The sequence below is a fragment of the Podarcis cretensis genome, assembly GCF_951804945.1.
Source record: "Podarcis cretensis genome assembly, chromosome: 12".
In the NCBI taxonomy this organism is placed as follows: Eukaryota; Metazoa; Chordata; class Lepidosauria; order Squamata; family Lacertidae; genus Podarcis; species Podarcis cretensis.
The window spans coordinates 8977923-9004654 of NC_137181.1; the positions used below are offsets into that span (position 1 = coordinate 8977923).

The 26732-nt window shown below is 48.1% G+C and overlaps 1 protein-coding gene across 2 annotated transcripts in view; it reads right to left on the minus strand.

Moving 5' to 3' along the window:
• Positions 1-26732, minus strand: part of PLCD1 (phospholipase C delta 1) — a 67303-nt gene that overhangs the window by 1651 nt on the left and 38920 nt on the right. For both annotated transcript variants that reach the window (XM_079946657.1, XM_079946656.1), the window contains exons 3-14: positions 16638-16866; positions 14180-14309; positions 12814-13045; positions 11716-11917; positions 9977-10121; positions 8271-8420; positions 7828-7956; positions 7136-7280; positions 5139-5255; positions 3531-3709; positions 3250-3382; positions 1271-1420 (exon numbers count right to left, since the gene is read on the minus strand). In XM_079946657.1, coding sequence (XP_079802783.1) covers positions 1271-1420; positions 3250-3382; positions 3531-3709; positions 5139-5255; positions 7136-7280; positions 7828-7956; positions 8271-8420; positions 9977-10121; positions 11716-11917; positions 12814-13045; positions 14180-14309; positions 16638-16866 — 1941 coding nt within the window. The remainder of the gene's footprint in view (positions 1-1270; positions 1421-3249; positions 3383-3530; positions 3710-5138; positions 5256-7135; positions 7281-7827; positions 7957-8270; positions 8421-9976; positions 10122-11715; positions 11918-12813; positions 13046-14179; positions 14310-16637; positions 16867-26732) is intronic.

The window sequence follows — 26732 nt, forward strand, 5'->3', positions numbered from 1 at the left end:
TCAGTTTTAACGTGGCCTAATTCGCTCTTTCCAAAACAAAGACACAACAACCTGAAAAAGCAGATAGCCTTCGAAACCTGTACATCCCTGAATTCTGCGATGCAGTTCTCCAGCCACAAGTCTGCATATATTAAGAGAAAGTGTGCTATAAACTGTCTTCTCTGAAGGCGGCCAACTCCTTCTCTTACACATGTCACCAATAAAAATTCAGAAAAGTGTGTCTTGGATTATCAGGAATTTGGGAAGCGCTGCCTGATCTGGGCAGTAGAGGGCGCTGTGCTCCTATAAGACACCTGGGAGGTTCGTAAACAGTGTGGTTTATCTGTTGTTGCAGACCCCTTGAAATTAACGAACCCAAATTAGTCATGTTAATTAACTTCACTGGGTTTAGTCAGAGTAGGACTAGTGTTAGTTACGGCCCTATCCCCTGAATTTCAGCCCACAAGGCAGCCCCCAACAGGGCTTATTAACTAAAAAGGTAAAGGTAAAGGTAAAGGGACTCCTGACCATTAGGTCCAGTCGTGGCTGACTCTGGGGTTGCGGCGCTCATCTCGCTTTATTGGCCGAGGGAGCCGGCGTACAGCTTCTGGGTCATGTGGCCAGCATGACTAAGCCGCTTCTGGCGAACCAGAGCAGCGCACGGAAATGCCATTTACCTTCCTGCCAGAGTGGTACCTATTTATCTACTTGCACTTTGACGTGCTTTCGAACTGCTAGGTTGGCAGGAGCAGGGACCGAGCAACGGGAGCTCACCCCGTCATGGGGATTGGAACCGCCGACCTTCTGATCAGCAAGTCCTAGGCTCTGTGGTTTAACCCACAGCGCCATCCGCGTCCCCGCTTATTAACTACGAACCCCCAAATTTGGGATTCCTTCCAAACCTGTGTCAAAGTTTTGCAGTTGTTTTGCAGCGTTTTGCAGCAAAAAACCCCCACGTTTTGCAGCACACACACCCCAACTGAGTAATTGATACATCAAAGCAGGGTTCAAACCCCAAAATCCAACATTGTTTGATTCACTCCAAACCGGTGCCAAAGTTTTCACTGCAAAATGACTGCAAAACTTTGGCACAGGTTTGGAGAGGGTGCAAAATTTTGGGGTTTGTAGTTCATGAAGACCTCCCAACCATATTGAAAGAGACATTACACTTAAAAAGGAGAGAGGACTTTAAAAAACAACAACACCCAGTTCTTTGCTGACCCCAGAAACTCCCTGTTACTCTAAGCTTCAAATGAAGAGTTGCACTGAAGGTTAAGATGGGAATACTCACCTTGCTTCAAACTTGTGAAGGGAGCTGTGAATTGCCCAATAAAGTCATTTTTGGTTGAGGCATCAAAGTCTTCCACCATGAAACGAACCAGAGCGAGCTGAGGGACGTCGATGTCAAACTCAAACGCTTCATCCCATCTGGGGTTAAAGCCTGCCAAGGGGGAGAGAGTGTGTTAGGTGAGGAAGGAAGAAAAGACAAACACGGGCAGCACAGAGATGTACAAGTCTGAACATCTTTCCAGTAGGCTACATCTGTAAAAGATAGAAAAATCTGGCCTCATCCTTGATTGATAGAAAAGATGCTCAGAGACTTGTTTTTCCTCTCTCTCTCTCTCTCTCTCTCTCTCTCTCTCTCTCTCTCTCTGGGCTGCATCCAACAGAAGAAAAGTGAGATGATCAAGAGAAGTAATAAAAAGGTAAAGGGACCCCTGACCATTAGGTCCAGTCGTGGCCGACTCTGGGGTTGCAGCGCTTATCTCGCTTTATTGGCCGAGGGAGCCGGCATACATGTGGCCAACATGAGTAAGCCACTTCTGGCGAACCAGAGCAGCGCACGGAAACACCGTTTACCTTCCCGCCAGAGCGGCACCTATTTATCTACTTGAACTTTGATGTGCTTTCGAACTGCTAGGTTGGCTGACCCAGGGACTGAGCAACGGGAGCTCACCCCATCACAGGGATTTGAACCGCCGACCTTCTGATTGGGAAGTCCTGGACTCTGTGGTTTAACCCAAGGCACCACCTGCGTGAAGTAATAGTCCCACTCTATTCTGCCTTGGTCAGACCCCACTGGGAGTTCTGTGTTCAGTTTGCAGGAGGAAACAAGCTTGCTCATCTTTCACTTGAAAGCCCCTGAGATATTTGATGACTAACATATCTCCTCTTGAGATATTGGAGCTGAAGCTCCAATACTTTGGCCACCTCAGGAGAAGAGAAGACTCCCTGGAAAAGACCCTGATGTTGGGAAAGATGGAGGGCACAAGGAGAAGGGGACGACAGAGGACGAGATGGTTGGACAGTGTTCTCGAAGCTACCAGCATGAGTTTGACCAAACTGCGGGAGGCAGTGGAAGACAGGAGTGCCTGGCGTGCTCTGGTCCATGGGGTTACAAAGAGTCGGACACGACTAAACGACTAAACAACAACAACAACGTATCTCCTCATCTCCCTGGCGTGTAAGCTTTCCACATGCCAAGGAGATCGTGCCATAGTGGGAGTTTCCAAAATGGCAATCCCCTTCACCCCAATGCCCTGCAAGGTGGTATAGCCTTTTGAGAGGACTGTACCACATGCATGTCTGAAGACTTGAATCGGTTTTCAGTTGGGCTGAAGGCCAAGCAACCCATTGCCCTAAGTTGGAAGAATATACAACCAAGGCTTTTGCCAGCTATTGGTAGTTTTGGATTCAGGCTCCCTTTCCCCTTCCAGGAAGCAATGAAAGGCCCTTTTGTAAGGCATCTTCAGAAGAGCAGCTTCAGCTTTTTCCTTTGCCGGGAAACAAATGAACAAAGCCGCTATTGAATCTCCATTTACCCAGCTACAGCAAGAAGAAAGAGCCTCTCCAAGCTAGGAGCCAAGGGGTTTGTCAGAGTAGCAGCCCAGAAGGTATGGCGGCCAAAATCTTGGTCCTTTTTCAATCGCTATGCAGCAGAACCACTGGGCTGGACTTTAAGCTCATGGTTTCTAAGCGCCTTGGTATCAAGGATTGGTTGGATGCAGAATAATAGTGGAAGGAACCAGCTCGGGAACCCACAAGGGAAGAAGGTTCAGAGCTCGGGGAATGGTGGTGGGATGACAATGAGCAGTCAAAGGGAGAAGACCGGGAAGAGGAAGTGTTGGGGACTGAAGAGGTAACAGGGTTTAGTGAGCAGGGAGAGTCTGGGGCAGAGAGCAGCCCAGAATCAGAGGCAGAAGCTGAAGCAGGAGAGGAGGAGGCCAAGAGGCAGCAATGAGTTTGGCTGGTGAAGACTCCTCCTCTTACCGTTGTTGTCAATGACGGTGGTTTGCTTCTTCTCGTTGTCCCTCTGGACGCCATGGATCTCGACTATCACCCTGGGGTCCACAATGGAGTTTTGGCTCTTGTTCACCTTGGGCAGTTGCTGGCCTGTGATGACCTGTAAGAGAGAAAGAGGGGGGGACAGTTGTTGGGTCTTGAGTGCCCATTGTGACTTGGAAGCCTTCCAGGGGACAATAAGGAACAGCGCTGGGGCACCAACTTTGGACTTCAGAGAAATGCATGTAATCCTCGTTTCCAATTCCTACCTTCACCTGGAGTTTCTTCTTGGTGCACCACGGCCCTTCTGAGACGGCCTTGGGGTTGAACCTGGACTGCTCGTCCCGCAGAAATTCCGGCTTTAGGACGTACCCACAAAAGCCGTTTTCCTGGAACCGGCCTTGGTAGACATCCATATCGGTTCCCTTGGACTGAAAATTCAAGGCAACTGGGGGAGGGGGGGGGGAGAAATACATACAATTAATTGGCAAATTATTATTTTACAAGGCAATGCTTCATTTAGGTGTGTATGATCATTAGTAGCCCTTAACCCATTGAATGGGGCACGATAGCAGATTTACAGAACATTATCGTGTTCTGGAAAAGTAATGTAGTCCTTGCTTTTGATTGCACTACGGAAAGTTGTTGTACAGCTTCCGGAGAACGCTGAAAACGCACCTGTTTATCCTGGCTTTTGACACTTGAGGTGTATAAACCTTAAGACCCGCTGTGACGTTAACATATGAGTGTGCTGGAGGTGAAATAGTTAAACAAGTTACCCAATCAGAACCCAAGGGGTGGAGTCAGAGGGACTATAAAACCAGCTCTGGGAGGGGCGAAAGGGGAGTTCGTTGGGAGTTGGTTGGAGTGGGAGTGAATTGGGATAGAGTCTGTGGGTAGGTTGAGTTAGTGTAGCGAAATAAGCTGAGTCAGGGACAGTTTGGGGCTAGAAAGACAAGTACCATATTTTTCGCTCTATAGGACGCACCCGACCATAGGATGCGCCTTTAGAGGGGGAGAACAAGAAAAAAAATTCTCTCCCTCTCTGCATAGCACCCCTTCAGCGAAGCAGCAGGAGAAATGGAGCCCCTTCCATTTCTCCTCCCGCTTTGCTGAAGGGGCGCTGCACAGAGAGGGAAAGCTGCACAGTGCCTCTCCAGCAAAGCGAAGCCAGGAGAGCGAGAGGGATCGGTGTGCACCGACCCTTCTCACTCTCCAGGCTTCAGCGACAGCAACGCGAAGCCTCAGGAGCGCAGATGGAATGCTCCCTCTGCACTTCGGAGGCTTCGCGTTGCTATCGCTGAAGCCATGTAGCCTGCATTCGCTCCATAAGATGCACACGCATTTCCCCTTAATTTTTGGAGGGGGAAAAGTGCGCCTAATAGAGTGAAAAATACGGTAAATGTCTGAGAGGTGGTTTAGTGAGGGACAGCAGGTAGCGGAAGTTATAGGTCTGGATAGGCACCCTATGAATGTAATTGACCGATACTGTTTATGAAACCACACACTTGCTAAACTGCAATAAATAAACCGAAGTTTATGTTCCAATTTAACCCCGACTGGACTCAGTATTGTACCAGGTAGGGCCTGGGTGGTGGCAGCGAGAAATAAAGTGGTGGCACAGGGATCAATAGATGGTGAAACATCCGGGGACCCTGTGTGATCGCCACACCCGCCTCATTTTTAGGACTGTAATATGTTTTGAACCAATTTTAATACTGTGTTTTAATGCTGTAAGCACTCTGCGGCCTTAAAGGGAAGGGCAGGTGATAAGACAAACAAACAGAAAGACAGAGATAAAATTACTTCACAGCCCCCTTTCATCCCCAGTTATTCACAACTAAATAAGCCATGTTGATTTTAACAACCCAATTTACCAATTTGGCACCCCACATTCCACATGTCAACAGGGTTGAAGTTAGACGAATCCGTCCTCCATCCCGCAGGGTAGATTCTGCTCAGATGCCTGATGTTGTGATGGATAAAGTCGGGCCCTGGAATGAGAACAGAAAAAAAAAATGACAATTTCTTTCTCCTCCTCTAATCATAATGGAACTGTGGGAGATCTGGGGGGACCCAGAGAGACAGATTAGGGTTGTGAGGGCGGAAAACTCTTTTTCGTACAGTGGTACCTCTGGTTATATTCTTAATTCGTTCCAGAGGTCCATTCTTAACCTGAAACTGTTCTTAACCTGAAGCACCACTTTAGCTAATGGGGCCTCCCGCTGCTGCCGTGCCGCCGCCGTGCGATTTCTGTTCTCATCCTGAAGCAAAGTTCTTAACCCAAGGTATTATTTCTGGGTTAGCAGAGTCTGTAACCTGAAGCATATGTAACCTGAAGCGTATGTAACCCGAGGTACCACTGTACAGCACATAATTAAGGCTATCACACATGAGGCTCCAATAAGTGTTGGGAATGTAAAGAAGGCACTTTTTTCATATGTGGAATTGCAGAATGATTGAAAATTATTGGGATATGATTTATAATGGAATTAAGAAAATATTTACGATAATGTTTGCTAAAAGACCAGAAGCTTTTTTATTAGGCACTTCAGGTCAAGATCGGACAAGAGGAAAGAAGAAACTTTTTAATGTATGCTACGGCTGCGGCTAGGATGCTAGCCCAAAGATGGAAAAGTGATGAAATACCAACCAAAGAAGAATGGCTACAAAAACTGATGGAATATGCAGAAATGGTGAATTTAACAGAAAGAATTAGAAATAAAGACAATAGAGAATTTTAAAAAGATTGGGAACCATTTACAGTGGTGCCCCGCAAGACGAATGCCTCGCAAGACGGAAAACCCGCTAGACGAAAGGGTTTTCCGTTTTGGAGGTGCTTCGCAAAACGAATTTCCTATGGGCTTGCTTCGCAAGACGAAAATGTCTTGCAAGTTCCTGCAGGTTTTTTTTCCTCCCCCCCCCCCTTTTTCTAAGCCGCTTATCTGCTTATCCGCTAAGCCGATAAGCCGCTAAAAGCCGCTAATAGCGCTAATCCGCTAAGCCGTCAATGGGCTTGCTTTGCAAGACGAAAAAACCGCTAGACGAAGAGACTCGCGGAACGGATTAATTTCGTCTTGCGAGGCACCACTGTATGTTGTATTTACAGAAACAATGTAAAGAAATGGACTCACTAGCAGGGTTTGAGTAAACACTTGCAATTAACAAAAATAAATACAGAAATTTTAAAGATGATGTTAAAATGATAAGAGATAATAACTAATATAAAGAATTTATATGAAGATATAACAAAGCAAGCAGGGGGAGTGAATATGTAAAAAAACCAGAAGTTGAGGGAAGTCGGAGGTGGGGAATCTGGGGAATGTATTTCTTTGATTCTGATGAATTGAAATGTTGTTAAAAAGGTAAAGGGACCGCTGCCCATTAGGTCCAGTCGTGACCGACTCTGGGGTCGTGGCCCTCATCTCACTTTATTGGCCAAGGGAGCCAGAGTACAGCTTCTGGGTCATGTGGCCAGTTATGACTAAGCCGCTTCTGGCGAACCAGAGCAGCACACGGAAACACCGTTTACCTTCCCGCCGGAGTGGTACCTATTTATCTACTTGCACTTTGACGTGCTTTTGAACTGCTAGGTTGGCAGGAGCAGGGACCGAGCAATGGGAGCTCACCCCATCGAGGGGATTCGAACTGCCGAGTGGGTGGGTTGGAATGGAATTTCCTTGACGTGGGCATGGCTAGCTGGCTGGAATGGAGTATCCTGGGAATGGGAATGGCTGGCTAGCATCGTGAATAGCAGCGCACTCCACACTGCAGAGTTTTACTTTAGGTCACACATGCACACCATGTTCTTGGGTTATGTTCGGTCGGTGGATCTCTCTTTTGAGCACACCAGATGAGGCAAGGGGCTGCTTACCAGATTCCTGGGCCAGCTTCAAAGCTTTGCTTTCGCTGAAGGATGACATTTCATTGCAATCGGTATTATTGAAACCTTGGAAGTGGACACTTTTGCAGTAGACCACCGTGTCAGATAGCTCCTGGGCAAGCTTCAGTTTTTCACTCTAAAAAGGGACAAGGAACAAGGTAGAAAACTGAGAATTCATCATAGTTTCAGGGGTGGGAGCCAGGGAGTGAAAGAACCCACCGGCCTCTCAATCTCCATGGTTGTAGACGGTGCTCGTCTTACTCAGAGTAAGGTAAAGGTAAAGGGACCCCTGACCATCAAGTTCAGTCGTGACCGACTCTGGGGTTGCGGCGCTCATCTTGCTTTATTGGCCGAGGGAGCCGGTGGTTGTCTACAGACAGTTTTTCCAGGTCATGTGGCCAGCATGACTAAGCCGCTTCTGGTGAACCAGAGCAATGCACGGAAACGCCTTTTACCTTCCCACCGGAGTGGTACCTATTTATCTACTTGCACTTTGATGTGCTTTTGAACTGCTGGGTTGGCAGGAGCAGGGACCGAGCAACGGGAGCTCACCCTGTCGCGGGGATTCGAACCGCCAACCTAGGCTCTGTGGTTTAACCCACAGTGCCACCCGCGTCCCTAGCAGTTGCTAAGAACACGCAAAATCAGGGCCTGGAATTGCTAACATGGCCAATGAGGCTCACCGTCCTTTTCCTCTCCACCTCGATCTTCACAGTTTCGTCTTCCATTTCAGCCGCTTCGTCCTCATCAGAGACTTCTTCCGTCTCTGGGCTCAGCTTCTTCCCTTTCACGAGAATTTTCCCCTTTAATTTCTAGAGGGAAAAGGAAAAGAAAAAAAAGAGATATAACAGCAGCAAAGGGTGCAAATGGTGGAACAGGATCAGTATCTCTGGCCCTCCAGACATTGTGGCACTCCAGTTCCCATCAGCCTCAGGTAGCATGGCCAATGGTCTGGGAAGGAGGACTGCATCTCCTATCATCCGAAACCATCAGCCAACGCTGTCTGGGGCTGAGGGGAGTTGTAGTCCCACAACGTCTGGAGGGCCGCAGGTTCCCCACCCCTGACTTGTCAACCAAGATGGCAGCCGCAACGTTTTACGTGCTGATAAAATGCAGCTAAACTCACCTCCGGTGAAGGGAGCTCAGACGCATCGGAGTCGACTGGCGCCACCAACAGCATGTCTTCCAAGATGTTGTGCATGTGGTACGCCATCGTTTTCTGCTGCTCGAGACTACAGTGGTTCTCCAGGGATATGATGACAGGATAAGGAGAGGTCTGCGGGGGGTAGGAGTGGGTGGGAGAGAGAACAGTGACATTAATACAAGAATAACTGCTGTTTTCCTCCTGTATACGAGTGACTCCAACCCTTGAGCTCTTCAAGAAAGGTCCTGCTCTGCTGGGTGCTTGCTTTTGGGGAAGTAAAATCGAGGTGCCCCCAGAGCAGGGCCTTCTTTTTTTAAAAAAAATAATTTAAATGTTATTAATTTTCAATACACATTATCCAAACACTTGGTCTTCCCCTCCCCCAGAACACAAGTCTAATGCAACAGATGTCTTCATACATCTACAGCATGGGTAGGCAAACTAAGGCACGGGGGCTGGATCCGGCCCAATCGCCTTCTAAATCCGGCCCGCGGACGGTCCAGGAATCAGCATGTTTTGACATAAGTAGAATGTGTCCTTTTATTTAAAATGCATCCCTGGGTTATTTGTGGGGCATAGGAATTCATTCATTTCCCCCCAAAAAATATAGTCCAGCCCCAACAAGGTCTGAGGGACAGTGGACCGGCCCCCTGCTGAAAAAGTTTGCTGACCCCTAATCTACGGTATATGCTTATTTGGTGGTTGCCAGACATCACGGTTTCCATTTGTCATATTTTAGCAAAATCATCAGGATCAGTTGTACCATTCTGGGTGTATCCTCTCTCAGTTAGTTTCTCAGAAAAAGCAATTGCCCCAGGTTGCAGCAACACCGGTGCCGAAAAACTTCCCCCAAAAAGGCCATCGGGTTCCTGCATAGCTTGACTTTAGGCATGTAGGTTTTTTAAGCAATAAATTCACCTGGGCATTTTAACTGGGACTTTTTTAAAAAAATGTTGCTATTTTCATTTCTTGCTCGCGGCATGTCTCAAAGTGTCTTGCAATGGTAAAGGTAAAAGGACCCCTGACCATTAGGTGCAGTCGTGGCCGACTCTGGAGTTGCAGCGCTCATCTCACTTTATTGGCCGAGGGAGCTGGCGTACAGCTTCCAGGTCATGTGGCCAGCATGACTAAGCTGCTTCTGGAGAACCAGAGCAGCACACGGAAACGCCGTCTACCTTCCCGCCAGAGTGGTACCTATTTATCTACTTGGTTTAACCCACAGCACCACCCGCATGCCTAAAAAGGTTCTAGCACCTCTCTATGAAGACCAAAAAATATATAATAAAGTAAAAGGAGATGCAAGGGATTAAACAAAAGATACAGAGTATCCCCTTTCACAGGCTCAAACCACCAACCTTCTGGTTAATAGCCAGACACACTGACCCATTGCTGTAGTGTTAAAAACACACTTGCCACCCAACAAATCAGGACTTTGGTGATGGGAAAGTGATAGGAAATGCACAAGAAAGTTCAGGATAATGTTTGCTTGGCACAACCTCCCTCTGAACCAGAGCAGCGCACGGAAACGCCGTTTACCTTCCCACCAGAGTGGTACCTATTTATCTACTTGCACTTTGACGTGCTTTCGAACTGCTAGGTTGGCAGGAGCTGGGACCGAGCAACGGTACAAAAGGCATAAAGAGATTTAAAGCTAGGGTGCTGGCTGGAGGGAGAGGAGATGCCCTTACTTTGAAAGCGTAGTTCTTGATGGCTTTGATGGCATCGCAGAAGAGGATCTTGGAGGTGAGCGTGTAGCCGTGGTAAATGACAGGCTCCGAATTAGGCCCGTCCCAGCAATCCAGCTCTACACACCGGCAGCCTTTGGTCAGGGCTCTGCAAAGGAAACATCGCAGGGTCTGTTGGGAGTTGTTCAAAACCAGATTCCCAGAAACGGCGAAAGGAGGTGCCCATATATGTGGAGTTGCCTTATACGAAGTCAGACCCATTGGCTCCATCTAGCCTAGACCCTTGTGCAAATTAACTGAAACAAAGTATGTTTTCTATCTTGCTCGTCATCCTGTACTCAAAACAAACACGAAAAGTCAGTTGGTCATTATGGTGCCGGAAGCCTGCAGCCAATAGAAGGAATGATGCGCTCGCCACAATATGTTGAGGTTCTACAAAAGAGAGTTATTCCGGAGCTGGAAAAGAGATATCCTGGCAGTACTGGGATATTGCAGCAAGACTCTAGCCCCTATCAAACATTGAAAGTGGTGAAGAAATTCATGACAGAGCAGTAAATACAGGTACTTGATAGGACAGGGAATTCCCTGGACGTAAATCCCATCGAGAATTTGTGGGCTATATGCAAAAGTCGCCTTCGTGCTGTAGACTGTATGACTATGGAGAAGCTCATTCAGGCACTGATTCAAGTAGAAGAAGAGTTTGGATTTGATATCCTGCTTTATCACTACCTGAAGGAGTCTCAAAGCAGCTCACATTCTCCTTCCCCTTCCTCCCCCACAACAAACACTCTGTGAGGTGAGTGAGGCTGAGAGACTTCAGAGAAGTGTGACTAGCCCAAGGTCACCCAGCAGCTGCATGTGGAGGAGCAGGGAAGCGAACCCGGTTCCCCAGATTACGAGTCTACTGCTCTTAACCACTACACCACACTGGCTCTCTGTGGTACAGGGACCCGAAAATCAACAGTGACTGTTCGAAACTAGTAGACTCCATGCCAAACCATGTTCAAATGCTGCTTAAAAACAGCGGAGGTCATATCCATTACAAATGTACGTATATGTGAGTTTTCTACAATAAACTACACTGTTTGTTTCAGTTAATGTGCACAAGGGTGTAATACTGTTGACACTGACTGGCAGCAGCTCTCCTGGGTTTCAGGGAGGCAGTCTTTCCCAGACATGTCTGCAGATATTGGGGACCTTCTCCATACAAAGTAAATGTTTTGCCGCTGAGCAATGGCCAGAACGATGGCTGTTCCTCTCCCAAGACCTGCGGTTCCCAGAATGATTTAGCAACCAATCTCTCCTCCCAAGGAACGCTGGGGATTGTAGTTCTGGGGGTGGGGGAATAGGGATCTCCTAAGAACTCTCAGCATCCTTAACAAACTACAGTTCCCATGATTCTTTGCGGGGGAAGCCACGACTGTTTAAAGTGATACCGCTTCAAATGTCTCATGCGGCTAGGACCCAAGGCTGCTCACAAATTCTCCCCTTACCCCCAGCCTTTGCTGACCTGATGGCTTCCAGATCTTTCGGACTACAGCTCTGAAACAAATTGTTTGTCTGGCACACTGAGGAGCACCGAGTTGCTGGGTCTGATAAGTGCCGCCCTTTTTAACTTCCCACAATGCCATGGGGTGATGCTGTGCCCCGGGGGCACTGTGGGTAATTAAAATGGAAGCACCTCTCCGAGGCCCCTCTGACAACTCTCTTGCCATCAGAAGAGGGGAGATGATGTGCCGAACCTGATGTAAGCCTCAGTGCTGCTGGGTCCTCTCAGCTGGTCCTCCATGAGGTAGGTGTTGTGCGAAGACGATATGTAATAGTGGCTCAGCGGCTGGGTCATGTCCTGGTACACGGGGATGTGAGCTTGATTGAATACGTTTCCGTGGGGAGACAGCAAATACATCTGGAAGCCATCTTTGGTCATGACATTTTGTCCCTTGACTGTAAAAAAAGGGGGGTGTACAATGGGGAGAAGAAAAGGACAAAACTGAGAATGGGGCAAGCTGTGACTACACGGCTTTTTTTGGGGGGGGGGTTGTTGCCAGCTTTTAGACATTGAATATTCAGTTTTAATTCTGATTTTCAGAAATTAAATTGTATTGTTTTCCTTTATTGTATTTATGTGAGCTGCTTTGATAGTGTTGCTGGTGAAAATTGTTGGTGAAAATCGAGAGAGAGAGAGAGAGAGAGAGAGAGAGAGAGAGAGAAAGAAAGAAAGAAAGAAAGAAAGAAAGAAAGAAAGAAAGAAACCATAGGAGGTGAGCAAACTTTTTCAGCAGGGGGCTGGCCCACTGTCCCTTAGACCATGTGGTGGGCCGGACTATATTTCGGGGGGGGGGGGGAGAAATGAACGAATTCCTATGCCCCACAAATAACCCAGAGATGCATTTTAAATAAAAGCACACATTCTACTCATGTAGAAACACGCTAATTCCTGGAACGTCCGCGGGCCGGATTTAAAAGGCGATTGGGCCGGATCCGGCCCCCGGGACTTAGTTTGCCTACCCATGAACTATAACCTACTCATACCACCAGAAAATTCTTCCTGATGTTTAGTTAGAATCTCCTTTCTTATAACTCGAATTCATTGGTTCTGACCCTACCCTCCGGAGCGGGAGAAACCAAGCTTGCTCCACCTGCCATGTGACAGCCCTTCAGATATTTGAAGATGGCTACCACCTCAGCTCTCAGTCTCCTGTTCTCCATTCTAAACATATACCCAACTCCCTCAACCATTCCTCATAAGGCTTGGTTTCCAGATCCCTCATCGTCCTGGTCACCCTCCTCTGCACGCATTCAGTGTAAATATTGTCAAATCCAAAGGGTTACCAACGTACCACTTCCGTTGGGTTCGTATCTCTCTATCAGAGAGAGCGCAAGTTCAGGCCCGGCATTCTCCTCACGCTGTTCTTCTCGAAGGAACCTCACCAAATCCTCCAGCGACATCATGGCCTGGCCATTGGAGTGCTCAGAGAAGATCTCGTCGATCTCGCGCCGTTCGGTCAGTATCTTATAGAATTCCTCAATCTCGTCATCTTCCAAAGTGTCCGTCTGGGATTTGTCGCATTGCTGTGAACGCAGAGAGAAGAGGTAAAAACCCGTCTTCTTTATGGGTTGAAACCTGAACCAGGGCTAGACAATGCAAAACAGATAGGGGTCATTGGAAAAGGTCAACTTTGCAGCCTAGCATGGAGTACATGACTGGCAGATCTCGCCAACGTACCAGGCCTTTTTCTCTCTGTTTTAGGGCGGAATCGGAATTGGCTAAATAAAGTTGGGAGGAAAGAGTGGATTCTGGGAGCTGGAAAAGGGATCTGCCATGTTGAGGGCTTCAAAGTAGAGAAGAGGGATTCTCTCAATTTTGGTTTCCCTCAGTTTCTCATTTTTTTCCAATCTTAAATTCAGTTTCCACATTTCCACATCACTTTGTGCCGCTGCTTCTTAGGTCCTCATGAAACTGCATTAACATTTTAGCATACATTTATCCTAAAGTACCTATGCACATTCAATATGTGTGTTAGACGCACATACATGCATTGTGTTGAACCCAGAAGTGACCCAAAAACGTCACAAAAAGGGGAGGAATTGAGTGTTTGCAGGCTTCTCCAATGGTGTTTCAAATATACATGATTTCACTGACACATGTGACGCCTCAGAATGTAACCCCTGCGTAAATAGGACGGGGGGCTGCCTGCATTTTTTGTATGCAAAATTGCCTAACATACACATTTCTTGCATGCTTTTTTGTATTTGTGTGTGTCCTTTTCACTAGCCATATGCATTTTTTGGCAAACTGCATTGCAAAATTCAGACAAGTGTGAATTTTGAAGGCCAGCTGTGTCAATTCGGTTTGTATGTTTTTCTAGAAAGAATTCAGTAGGTTTGGCTTTAAACGTGAACAAAACTGAATTTCTGCTCCATTGCTATTCGGTGTGCTTTAACCCGCTTTAATTATGCAACCCAAAATTTCCAATATTCAACTGAATCCCTCCTACAAAATTCTGAGAGTCAGGAATACACATACGTGTCTAATGAGTGCAAATCCTACCCTTTCCATATGCTTTACTCAAGAGGAGGTCCCACTGGAACCCATCAGGCTTCCTTCCAGAGAATATCCATAGGATCGGGACCATACCGTTTCATGAAACACCACTGCCTCATAACAAAATAGGCTTGCAAGTGGGCAAATTAAATTCTCCTTACCTCAAAGATATTCCGGGCATAGTTGTCATCGACTTGTATGTTGACTTCCTTCATGAAGTTCTTGAGCTCTTTAAAGCTCATCTTGTTGTCTTTGTTCTTATCTGCCTTCCGCAAGCAAGCGTGGATCCAGCTGTTCAGTCACTTGTTAAGGGATCTACATTTTTTAAAAAAAACCTCCTCTCCCAATATTACACCCTAAGCTTTTGGGGGGCGAATGTGTGTGAAAGCAGGTGGCTCTGGTTTCAAAATACAGTGGTACCTCAGGTTAAGTACTTAATTCGTTCCGGAGGTCCGTTCTTAACCTGAAACTGTTCTTAACCTGGAGCACCACTTTAGCTAATGGGCCCTCCTGCTGCCGCTGTGCCGCCGCTGCACTATTTCTGTTCTCATCCTGAAGCAAAGTTCTTAACCTGAGGTACTATTTCTGGGTTAGTGGAGTCTGTAACCTGAAGCATATGTAACTTGAAGCGTATGTAACCCGAGGTACCATTGTACAAGTTAAATTTTTCATCCATTACAGTGGTACCTTGGTTTATGAATTTAATTCGTTCCGGAAGTCCGTTCTTAAACCGAAACCATTCTTAAACCGAGGCGCACTTTCCCTAATGAGGCCTCCCACCGCCAGTGCCCTTCCACCATTCGGATTCCATTCTTAGACCGAGGTAAAGTTCGCAAACTGGGACACTACTTCCGGTTTTGCGGAGTTCATAAACTGAATCGTTCGTAAACAGGACTGTTCTTAAACTGAGGTACCGCTGTACTCTGCCCGTTTTTTTTTTGCCTCTGGTACTGCTCACCAATAGAATGTGGCCTCCAGAAGCGAATGTGGCCCTTGATCTATAAAGGGTTCCTCATCCCTGATTTATATTAATGGTGCATGTGAGACGTTTGCAACGCAATATTCAGCATGCTAAATGCACTGGAGGAAGGCATTTAAAAGTTGCAATGACACACACTCAGACGTGTGTGCGTACACACACAGATGGAGCAGTGTTGTGAATCAGTGCTTGCAGCACATTTCAAACAGACTACTAATCTTTCCCCAAGCTTACCCAAATATTAAAATGCCCAGCTAATTATAATACAGGTAATTGCAGCTTCAAGGAAAACCTCTGACTTGCGCTAAACAGAGTCAGCGGGAGTTGACCTCAGCCAAGCCTCGGCTCAAAAAGGCAGTTGGCTTTCAAAATGTTTGAACTGGATCAAACCCCTGGCCGACGAATATCTAAATTTAGAGGTCCAAGCTGGAACTTCAAAAGCAGCGTCAAACTCATGCTTGTCTGTGAGAAGCCAGGGTTTTCCAAGAAAACGGCCCAAATCAGAAGGCATGATCGCTGCATGCTGGTAATTATGCCCCATCAAATGGGCTGTGTCTATCTCCGCTGCTTAACCATACCCAAATAGGGACACGTTTTCACTCTGTTAAGAAAGGGCTTTCTCCAGACACCAATGTCGTCCTTGGGGGCACTGATTTAGCAAACATAATGGCTGGTTCTCAACCCGGTGGTGGAGTCTGTCACTTTAGAAGAGGAGTGGGGAACCTCAGGCCCAGGAGCAGCCCTCAGAATATCTCTGTCTGGCCTTCAGTATACCTGAAGGAGCATCTCCACCCCCATTGTTCTGCCCAGACACTGAGGTCCAGCACTGAGGGCCTTCTGGCGGTTCCCTCACTGCGAGAAGTGAGGCTACAGGGAACCAGGCAGAGGGCCTTCTCAGTGGTGGCACCCACCCTGCTGAATGCCCTCCCATCAGATGTCAAGGAAATAAACAACTACAGTGGTACCTCGGGTTACATACGTTTCAGGTTAGAGACTCCACTAACCCAAAAATAGTGCTTCAGGTTAAGAACTTTGCTTCAGGATGAGAACAGAAATCGTGCTCCGGCAGTGCAGCAGCAGCAGGAGGCCCCATTAGCTAAAGTGGTGCTTCAGGTTAAGAACAGTTTCAGGTTAAGTACGGACCTCCGGAATGCAGGTTAAGTACTTAACCTGAGGTACCACTGTATCTGACTTTTAGACAACATCTGAAGGCAGCCTTGTATCAGAAGGTTTTTACTGTTTGACGCTTTATCGTGTTTTCAATATTCTGTTGGGAACAGCCCAGAGTAATAAATTACTACTACTACTACTCTCCTCAGGCCACACCCCCTACTTGCCCTGCCTCACACCATCCTTGAGTGTTCATGCCTGGCCACAATGTCTCCTTGGACTCTGAAAACTCCTCTTGCTTCCCTGATGGAGGCCACAGAGGGTTGTGTGACTGTAGAAACTTGTCTTCTGTACAAAGGGAGCATTTGCATGTGATGCTCCGTCCATTTTGTTCCTGGCCCCACCCACCAGCAGCAGGTGTGTCCCTGCCCCCTCCAAAAAGGTCGCCTTTTCGGAATGGGGCCCTCAGCTTACAACTGGATATAAATGCATACTACTGATAACAATTCTGGAACGAAACAAAAGGATACTGTTGTAATTTCTGCCGCTGGCTCATGGAGTTGCTCTTGGTGATGATCTTGGCCAGGCCTGCCACCCAGTGATTGGCATCGGCTTCAGAGCCAGCTATGAGGTCCAGGTTCTTCCTGTGGTCTTTGAAGATGATGGAAAAGCAGCGATCCTCGGGTACATCCTTGCAGTATCTTTCCATCCCTTCCGTCCTGTGGCCTGCCCTGACGTCTTGGATATCCTCGATGGAAACTGCAGGAACAAACAGGTCGCTTTTTTATTATCAAGAGAGAGTGAAGATCCCAGCATTATCTGCATTTTGCAGAGGAACCAAGCAACATATCCAGCGCTCCGATTCGCTCTTTTCCCACAGCGTCTTAACCAGAGTACCTGCTTTTTAAAAAGGTTCTAAAGGTACCCCTGACCATTAGGTCCAGTCGCGGACGACTCTGGGGTTGCGGTGCTCATCTTGCTTTATTGGCCGAGGGAGCCGGCATACAGCTTCTGGGTCATGTGGCCAGCATGACTAAGCCGCTTCTGGCGAACCAGAGCAGCGCACGGAAACGCCGTTTACCTTCCCACCAGAGCGGTACCTATTTATCTACTTGCACTTTGACGTGCTTTCGAACTGCTAGGTGGGCAGGAGCTGGGAGCGAGCAACGGGAGCTCACCCCATTGCGGGGGTTCGAACCGCCGACCTTCTGATCGTCAAGTCCTAGGCTCTGTGGTTTAACCCACAGCGCCACCCGCGTCCCTAAAAAGGTTCTAGCATCTTTCTATGAAGACCAAAAGAAGAAGAAAAAGTAAAAGGAGATGTAAGGGACTAAACAAAAGATACAGAGTATCCCCATTTTCGGACCATACCAGCCCCCTACCTTGCAGAAATCCACTATGTGGAATACCGCAGACTTCTTACAGCGGCTAGATTAAATGTCCTTGACTCTGCGATATTGTGGGGAAGGTACAGGGGAGTACCATACGCCCAGAGAACCTGTCACTGTGCTATTGGTGTGGTTGAGTCCACCGAACACATTCTCTTGACTTGCCCTTCTTATGCAGAGCTTAGACAAAACTTTATAGACCCACTCCTATGTCAACTTAGTTTCCTACCCGGAGAAAACCAGGTTTTATACTTGCTGAATAATGTCACTAGAGCTATACCTTTCTTGGTAGCCAAATTTCTTTTTTTAGCCTTTAAGCGTCGCAAGACCATAATTGATTGTATTGACATGGGGCTATCTGTTTAGCCCTTTTAGTGCTGGCTAGGCTCTAAAATCTTCTTGGATGTTTTAACTGTGTATTGACAAATGTATTTGTATTCTTTTCTCTGACTGACGGTCGAATAAAAAGATTGATTGATTGAGTATCCCCATTCATTGGGCTCAAACCACTAACCTTCTGGTTAATAGCCAGACACAGTGACCCATTGCACCACAGCTGTAGGGTTAAAAACACACTTGCCATCCAACGGTGATGGGAAAATGATGGGAAATGCACAAGAAAGTTGAGGATAACGTTTGCTTGGCACAACCTCCCTTCCTACAAATCAGAATGAATGTCATCTAACCTCCCTGAAAACTTTGTGCAAACAAATCAAGATGAATGCTGGGGGAACAAGTTGCGTGGAATGGACCGGTTATTTATTAATCAGTCATTCTGATTTGTTTGTAAGGCGGTTATACAATTGCCTGTAAAGCAATTGTTAACTCGCACTTTCGCCTCACTTTCCTTGCCACAAAAAGGGGGCTTTTCAGAGGACGAAACCCACTTTAATTGCGTGAACTGAAGCCACTGGTGCGCCACGGAGTCCCCAACCTGCAAAACAGCGAGCGTCTGGAACCGGTTTGAGTTCCTCATTGCAGTTTGAAAACAAGCCGACATGTGTTCCCACAAGGAAGCAGAGAACGGCTCCCTATAGACCTGTTTTCACACTTCTGCTTCTCATATGAGCTAGGAGCGTGGGACACATGTGAGACGCACACTGTGGTTCCTAGAGCTGTGAGTCGCAAGAAGACATTTCAGAGAAAGGGGATTAACTGTCTAGCACAAGCAACGTGGTACAAAACGACTAGGGATAGGTAAGCATTAGAGGCTTAAAATGCAGCAAAATCATTCCCCTTGCCCCTGGTTTTCAAGTCGTGCTTTTAAAGGTAAAGGTACCCCTGACCGTTAGGCCCAGTTGCAGACGACTCTGGGGTTGCACGTTCATCTCGCTCTATAGGCCGAGGGAGCCGGCGTTTGTCCGCAGACAGTTTTGCCGGGTCATGTGGCCAGCATGACTAAGCTGCTTCTGGCGAACCAGAGCAGCACACGGAAATGCCGTTTACCTTCCCGCTGGAGAGGTACCTATTTATCTACTTGCACTTTTGACGTGCTTTCGAACTGCTAGGTTGGTAGGAGCTGGGACTGAAAAACGGGAGCTCACCCTGTCGCGGGGATTCGAACTGCCGACCTTCTGATCAGCAAGCCCGATCATACCACAGCGCCACCCGTGTCCCACATTGCTTTTACGTTGCTGTAAATGCCAGAGAAGAGGCAAGGGTGTCATCACCCATTGTGCAGTAGCTGATTTCTTTCCCTGCACCTGCAACCCCACAACTCCTATTCCATGGAGTTGTCATCTGGGCATGTGCAACAGCGGTCCCAAGTGTACACACCTCAGCTCAGCCTACCTCAGATTTGCATCGGAAGCTGGTTTGAGCGAAAACAAATCAAACAGTCGTATTTCTCAAGCGCCTTCAGCACGCATACGGCGAACGTCGTATGTGCTCGGCTTCAAACACCAGCAGCAGGAACAGACTGGAGTCAGAGTGAGCAGTAACATGTACACAGCCTGAGCTAGCCCCGTGTAGGATGAAAGCTTTAGTGCAGGCTTCCTCAACCTCGGCCCTCCAGATGTTTTGAGACTACAATTCCCCGCATCCCTGACCACTAGTCCTGCTAGCTAGGGATCATGGGAGTTGTAGGCCAAAAACATCTGGAGGGTCGAGGATGAGGAAGCCTGCTTTAGTGTGAGGACAATCACACATGCCCTTCTTCACCCTTCAGCGAAAGGATCTCTTTTGGAGGGAAATCATAGCTTGCTGATTGAGCACATGCTTTGTGCACAGAAGTCACAGGTTCGAATCCTGGCATCTCCTGCGAGAGAGGTCATGTACAAAGGTGATGGGCACTGGCAAAGGAAGCCTCTCGGGCACCTGGGGCGAACCACCCATAGGGACGGCGGTGGGGCACAGCACCCAGAGGTGCCCATAAGGACAGTACAGGGCACACAGCACCCCTAGGGATGGGGGCACGATGCCCATAGGGATGAGACGGGGCATGCGGTGGACTTAGGGAGGGATGGCATGGGGTGTGTGGCACCCTTAGGGACAAGGTGTGCCAAGGGGCCTCAGCTGCCCAACAGCTGAGGGGGAGGCAGCAGGCAGACAGCGCGGAGCCTGCGGGCACCCAAGACACACAGCTTGGGCGTGCTGCAGGCCCTGCAGTGAGTGCCACCCGCTATTTTGTCAACCTCATCAGGGTGACACCCAGGGTGGACCACACACCCCACACCCACCTCCCTTCGCCCCTGGTGACGGGAAAGACTTCTGCCTGAGGCCGTGAAGAGTCGCTGCCAGTTGGGAGTAGGCAATGTTGGGCTAGGTGGACAATTAGTCTCACCGGATGTAAGGCAGATTCCAACTGTTACAGGAAAAATCCGAGGGCTCCCTTGGACAAAACAAAGACACCAACCAGGATAACTTGGAGCAAAACAGCAGCCTGTAGGCTTGGCCTTTATTGAACTGTTGCAACAGGGTATTCCCCTCACGTGCAGGAGAGAGGAAAGACCCAGAAGAATAGTGTGCAAGGTCTTATAAAAACTTTTGAAATTCCCCTCCTCTAGGTCTAGCCCACCCCCAGAAACATCATGCATACATTACAGAAAGGAGGGGTTGAGGGAGGCATACATTACAGAAAGGAGGGGCTGAGGGAGGAGTTGTGGTGGTAACTTGAGTGTCTTGTCACCTGGCTGGTTCCTCCTTTCCCCCCTCCCCATGAATCACTTCCAGGAACTTCCAGGAGACAAAGGGGAGTTTGCAGTTTCCTGCCCCCTGAGGGAAGATCTGATCAGTGTCCTTTGTTTCAGTCCATGCTGAATCCACTCCCATATGCAGGTTCTTTGTGATCTTGATTGTCTTCTGTCTGGGACCATCAGGGTTGGCATAGCAACTGGGCAAGGCACCTGTGTATGTGCTGGGATGCTGAAGGGATTATGGCTGCCCTGTATCAAACCTGCCCCATTTTGTAGTCCTTCCTTCATGGAGTAAAATAAAAGTGGAACAGTGCAAATCCAATGTATGGTTGATTTTCTATGAATTTATAACAGAAGCATAGCGTATGTAGTGTGTGAGTGTGAGTGTGTGTGAAGTTTGTACAAACAGAATGATTGGGGTGGGGGGGTTCCTGCTACACTACAAAATGTGCAAAGAGGGGCCCTTATCCCGCTCCCTCGCCAGCTGCAACATTGGCACAAAATTTGCACATGTAGGTGGGGGGAAAAAACCCCTGCTACATCAGACCAATGGCCTACCTAGCATCCTGATTTTGAATTTTCCAAACAAATGGCCGATTGTTAAGTCCCATAGCTGGACATGAGCATAAGAGCACTCTCCACTCCTGTGGTTTCTAGCAGCTGGGATACATAAGCTTTACTGCCTCCACCATTATTATTATTATTATTATTATTATTATTATTAATACCCCGCCCTCCCCAGCCACAGCCGGGCTCAGGGTGGCTAACACCAGTAAAATTACAATAAAAACATAATGGGGGGGGGGAGAGAAAAGAAAAGAAAAAAATTAAAATATGGGTTAAAATGCAATTTAAAATGCAGCCTCATTTTAATAGTAGGCCATAGATCAAAACCATAAGGGGAGGGAAACATAAGGGTCAGACTGAGTCCAAACCAAAGGCCAGGCGGAACAGCTCTGTCTTGCAGGCCCTGCAGAAAGATGTCACGTCCCCAGGGCCTTAGTCTTTTGTGACAGAGTGTTACACCAAGTCAGGGCCAGTACTGAAAAGGCCCTGGCCCTAGTTAAGACCAATCTAGCTGAGAGCAATTTTAGCCTTCTTCTCCATGAATTTGTCGAATCCACTTTTTAAAGACTTCCAAATTGGTGGCCCTTGCTGCCTCCCGAGGGAGCCAGCGGCTCCAGAGTTTAATTGTGTGCTGCACAAAGAAGTACTTTCTTTTATCACCACACCTCTCAGCAGTGAATCCCACGCTTTAGCGAGACGTATGAAGCAGTGGCGTAGCGTGGGGGGTGCAGGGGGGGCCGGCCGCACCGGGCGCAACATCTGGGGGTTAGGGAAATCCACGGGTTAGGGGGCGCAAATCCACGGGTTAGGGGGCGCAAATTACTTGCCTTGCCCCGGGTGCTGATAACCCACGCTACGCCACTGGTATGAAGCATTTGTTCGTGAGACCAAAGTAACAATGCCCCTCCAAAATCACATCATGATTTGTAACAGCCAGCTGCAGCGAGGGAGATAAGACTACAGCGCATTATCTCACTAAACCACAGGCCTACAATGACTCCTAAGATATATGTGGGCAGCTGAGATGAGATAGAAACCGCAAAAGGATCTTTTCTCCACAGGCAACTTGTATAGCCTAAAGGGAGACCCTTATCAGTCATCCTTCTGTGTGAAAAGATTCAGTGAGGGGAAACCACCAGTTCTGGTGTTCCTCTGACCTCCCTGGATTGGAAAGGGGCTGGCTTCACCCCCAGTCAGTCTTTCCCAACCTGGTGCCCTTCAGATGTTTTGGGCTACAACTCCCATCAGCCCCAGCCTGATGGGAGTTGTAGTCTGAAACATATGAAGGTCACCAAGCTGAGAAAGGCTGGCATATAAGGGCAAAGGGAAAATACCCATTGGACCTTTCTGAGGCCATATCTGGCTTCTACATTTAAAGCAGTGTCACACCACTTGGCTTCTCCCAAAGCATCCTGGGAAACGTAGTTTGTGAAGAGTGCTGAAGGTTTCTTGCCCCCTTTCTCTCTGATATATTTTGGATCAGATCTTCCAGAGCACATCCAAAAAAAGACAGAATCACATGCTCCCCATATCGACCAAAACCCAGTCCCACTTTTACTGTATGTGGATGATGCGACCTTTTTATCACTGAGAAGGATAGGAGGTTTGAATTGTCTTTTACTCTCCTTGGTTTCTTACTGCGAAATTAACAAACTCTCTATAAATTAGGAGAAGACAAAAAATCTGGTCTTCTCTAAATCCCGGAAACTAGAGAAACTAGTCGCTCCTGTAGCCAATCAGAAGCTGTATCTTGGTTTTCGAACAGTTCCGGAAGTCAAACAGACTCCCGGAACGCATTCTGTTTGAGAACCAAAGTACAACTGTAATAATGCCTAATAAAGGTTTGGAGAATGAAAGGGTGCTGAAGGGACAGCCTCTATTCCCCTCACAGAGCTACGATTCCCAGAGTTCCCTGGGAAGAGGGGTTCCATGTTTAACTACCTATTTGCCCCTTTTGTGGTTTAAACCACACTCGCACACACCTGCCCCACTTTACAGGGAACAAGTGACCTTCCGATTCGCAGGCCTGTCAATCTGGAACTCGCAGGGGCGGGGCTTACTCTGGTAGGTGGAGCCAGAGTGAATGCTGGGCGGAGCCTGAGCCTACGCTAGGTGGAGACAACTAATCCTAGTTCTCTCCCCATCCTCTTCTTCCCTGCTGAGTTCCATAAGGGCAACAGTGAGACTCAGGAAAGAGGAAGCTGACAGCGACTTTCAGCCCCTTAGATTGGTTGCAAGGAAGAAGGTGGGCAAGTGGGGGCTGGCTGAGGTTGGTGGAGCAATGCCCCATTCATCCTAATCCACCAGCCTTTGCTGCAGCCAGCCACCATCCTTGTGCACTTATAGACATTTATACTGTAGATACTGAGCAGTTCTGTCTGTCATGGACTGCCTGGACACGGAGGAACAGTGGGAGGGATCTGCTGGGGAACCCTCAATGAAGAAGGTTCAGAGCCCAGGGATTGGTGGTGGGACGATGATGAGTGGTCAGAGGGAGAAGAGGAAGAAGACGGGATGGAGGAAGTGTCGGAAGCTGAAGAGGTAACAGGGTTTAGTGAGCAGGGAGAGTCTGGGGCAGAGAGAAGCAGAATCAGAGGCAGAAGCTGAAGCAGGAGAGAAGGAGGCCAAGAGGAAGAAGAGATGAGTTTGGCTGGTGACGACTCACAGGTGTCTCCTCCTCCTACTGCGACAAGCAAGCTCCCCTCTCCCCTGATCTCCCAGAACCAGAAGAGGCATGAAGAGGGAACAGCAAAGACAGGCACACAGGCACAGTGTCAGATTGCTTGGGGAAAGGTAGAGACATAGCCAGCTGTGGGGAGGCGAGAATCTCTAGTCTCAGCAACTGATCCATGGGGCAAGACCTACAAAGGATGAGTTCCTGTGCTCATTGGGCCAGACACTCCACCAAGTCTGTGCAGATCCTGTTCTTGCTAATGAAGAGTTAACTCTACCTTGTACAGTGTGATTTACTGCTGGCTCCCTCCCGGCAATGATATTTCTGTTCTTGCTCCAGCTATTGAGTTTCCCACCCCCCTCTGAATTTGATCCGGCAGTGGAAACAGCTAATAGACATTGTCATGGCAGGGTGGCATTTGAAATAGAGAAAGGCTTTGCTAGGCAGGACTGAGTGGCGTTGATAAATGTCAGCGATCAGAAAGCTCAGCAGGCAGACGGGTCCTGCATTCACAGATCACTTGAGCTTGGCATAACATGCTTCCATCAGCAAATGGTTTTGGGGAAACAAGAGTTGTCAAGCGCTGAGCGAAGAATGGCTGATGGCTGCTCTCCCAGACACCTTCACTTCTGGAAGCAAGGGCCGCTTTGCACTCTGCAGACATCCCAAGCAGAAAAACATTTCCCCGCAGAAACGAACAAGAAGCCTGCTCAAAGGTTCTCACAAAGTTTTGGGCCAAAGTTCTATCAACGCCCAGGTTACCGGTACATAAGAACCCAAGAGCCTGGCTGTTGGGTCCGGTAGCAACTTCGTAAAGGTAAAGTGGTACCTCGGGTTACATACGCTTCAGGTTACATACGCTTCAGGTTACAGACTCTGCTAACCCAGAAATATTACCTCGGGTTAAGAACTTTGCTTCAGGATGAGAACAGAAATCATGCTCCGGTGGCACGGCGGCAGCAGGAGGCCCCATTAGCTAAAGTGGTGCTTCACCTTAAGAACAGTTTTAGGTTAAGAACAGACCTTCGGAACGAATTAAGTACTGAACCTGAGGTACCACTGTAAAGGTAAAGGGACCCCTGACCAATAGGTCCAGTCGTGGCCAACTCTGGGGTTGCGGCACTCATCTCGCTTTATTGGCCAAGGGAGCCGGCATACAGCTTCCAGGTCATGTGGCCAGCATAACTAAGCCGCTTCTGGCGAACCAGAGCAGCGCACAGAAACGCCATTTACCTTCCCGCCGGAGCGGTACCTATTTATCTACTTGCACTTTGACGTGCTTTCGAACTGCTAGGTGGGCAGGAGCAGGGACCAACCAACAGGAGCTCACCCCGTTGAGGGGATTCGAACCGCCAACCTTTTGATCGTCAAGTCCTAGGCTCTGTGGTTTAACCCACAGCGCCACCCACGTCCCTAGCCACTTCTTGCATTCTTACAATTGTTGTGACAGTTGTTCTTTAAAGCAAAGTAAAACTTAAACAGGGGTCACATCGATTACGATAAATTTCAGATGTGGGGCAGGCCGTTTGCCTAAAAACAGATTTTATTCTTGCGCGTGAGACGTTACGAACGCCAAATACTTTCCCACCTCCGCAGTCCTGATTTGAAGAGAGCCACTTAACGTCTCTGTTCCCCCGTTAATGGATGTGGCGGCACTGATAAGAACACACTGAAAACTAGAAAGCCTGTGGGTGTTATTTCAATGGACAGCCCATCCCCACAATCGCTTTCCCATTCAGAGGTATCTGTTAGGTCTGCCATTTCAATGGCGACACAGATAGCTCAAACCTCAGAGCTGTTATCCAGCCCACAAATTAATCTCTCTCAGCCACTTCCTCAGCAAGCGGACGGAGGAATCGAGAAGCAAACTGGATAAGAGCTTTTTCTTTATTAAAAAAACACACCAAAAGTTTTCCTACGAAAGAAACCTTTCATCCACTATGATAGTGACAGTCTGTCGGTGCAGATAAGAAGTCTCCAGAAGGGCACCAGGGCAGAGAAGCTACTTCCTGGGGCTTTGGTTTGACGTATTTTGCCTGGGATGGAGTGTTAGACTTGCCCTGCATTTTTGCAGTGGCCCCTTTTTGTGCAAACGTCGGCAGGGGAGCTACCTGGCAGTGCCACGGGGAAAGGCTGTTGCTGCTCCCTGTCCGCACAGGGCAGGACACCCACACAGCTTTGTGTGGTGTACACAAAAGGGTCCAACTCGTCTTTTGCCCAAGTCAGATCTCCCAGCCTGATCACCCTGACCCCTCTCGCCGCCAGGCCCTGCCAGATACCCTGTAACCGACCTCTGGCTATTTCCAGTGCGCCCTTAACTCAACACACACACTGCGGATTCCTGGGTATGATAAAAAAACAGCAGCCAGACATAATCCATTGTTTTCTCTGCATCTAACGAATTAAACTGGGCTGCTGCTCCCGCCAAGCTAGCCAGGACATTCTGCACAGCTTTAATCAGGCTGATTTTGTGCCCGGCATTTTCCTTATCCTGTCAAGTGTGAAAATCATTCTTTAGGCGTCCTCCTGCTCTCCAGCACTTCCCGGATGAAAACTTGTACCATCCCAAGGGCAACTTTGCATTGCTATACCTCCTCGCCAATGACACCCTCACTGCAGACACACAGAGCTGGAAGGGACCTTAAGAGGTTTTCCAGCCCAACCCCTCCTGCTCACTGCAGGATCCACAATGCCTCCCAGTGCCTGGCATGAATTAGTTTGGTTGAACAAAGCTCACTAAACAAGTTAAAAGAAAAAAAGCTGAATGACACCTGAAAGTAGTTCCCATAATTGCCAAGTAAACAAAAGGTGAATTAAGTTCATTTGGGGCAGGACATTGAATGTTTACTAGTTCATCTTCAT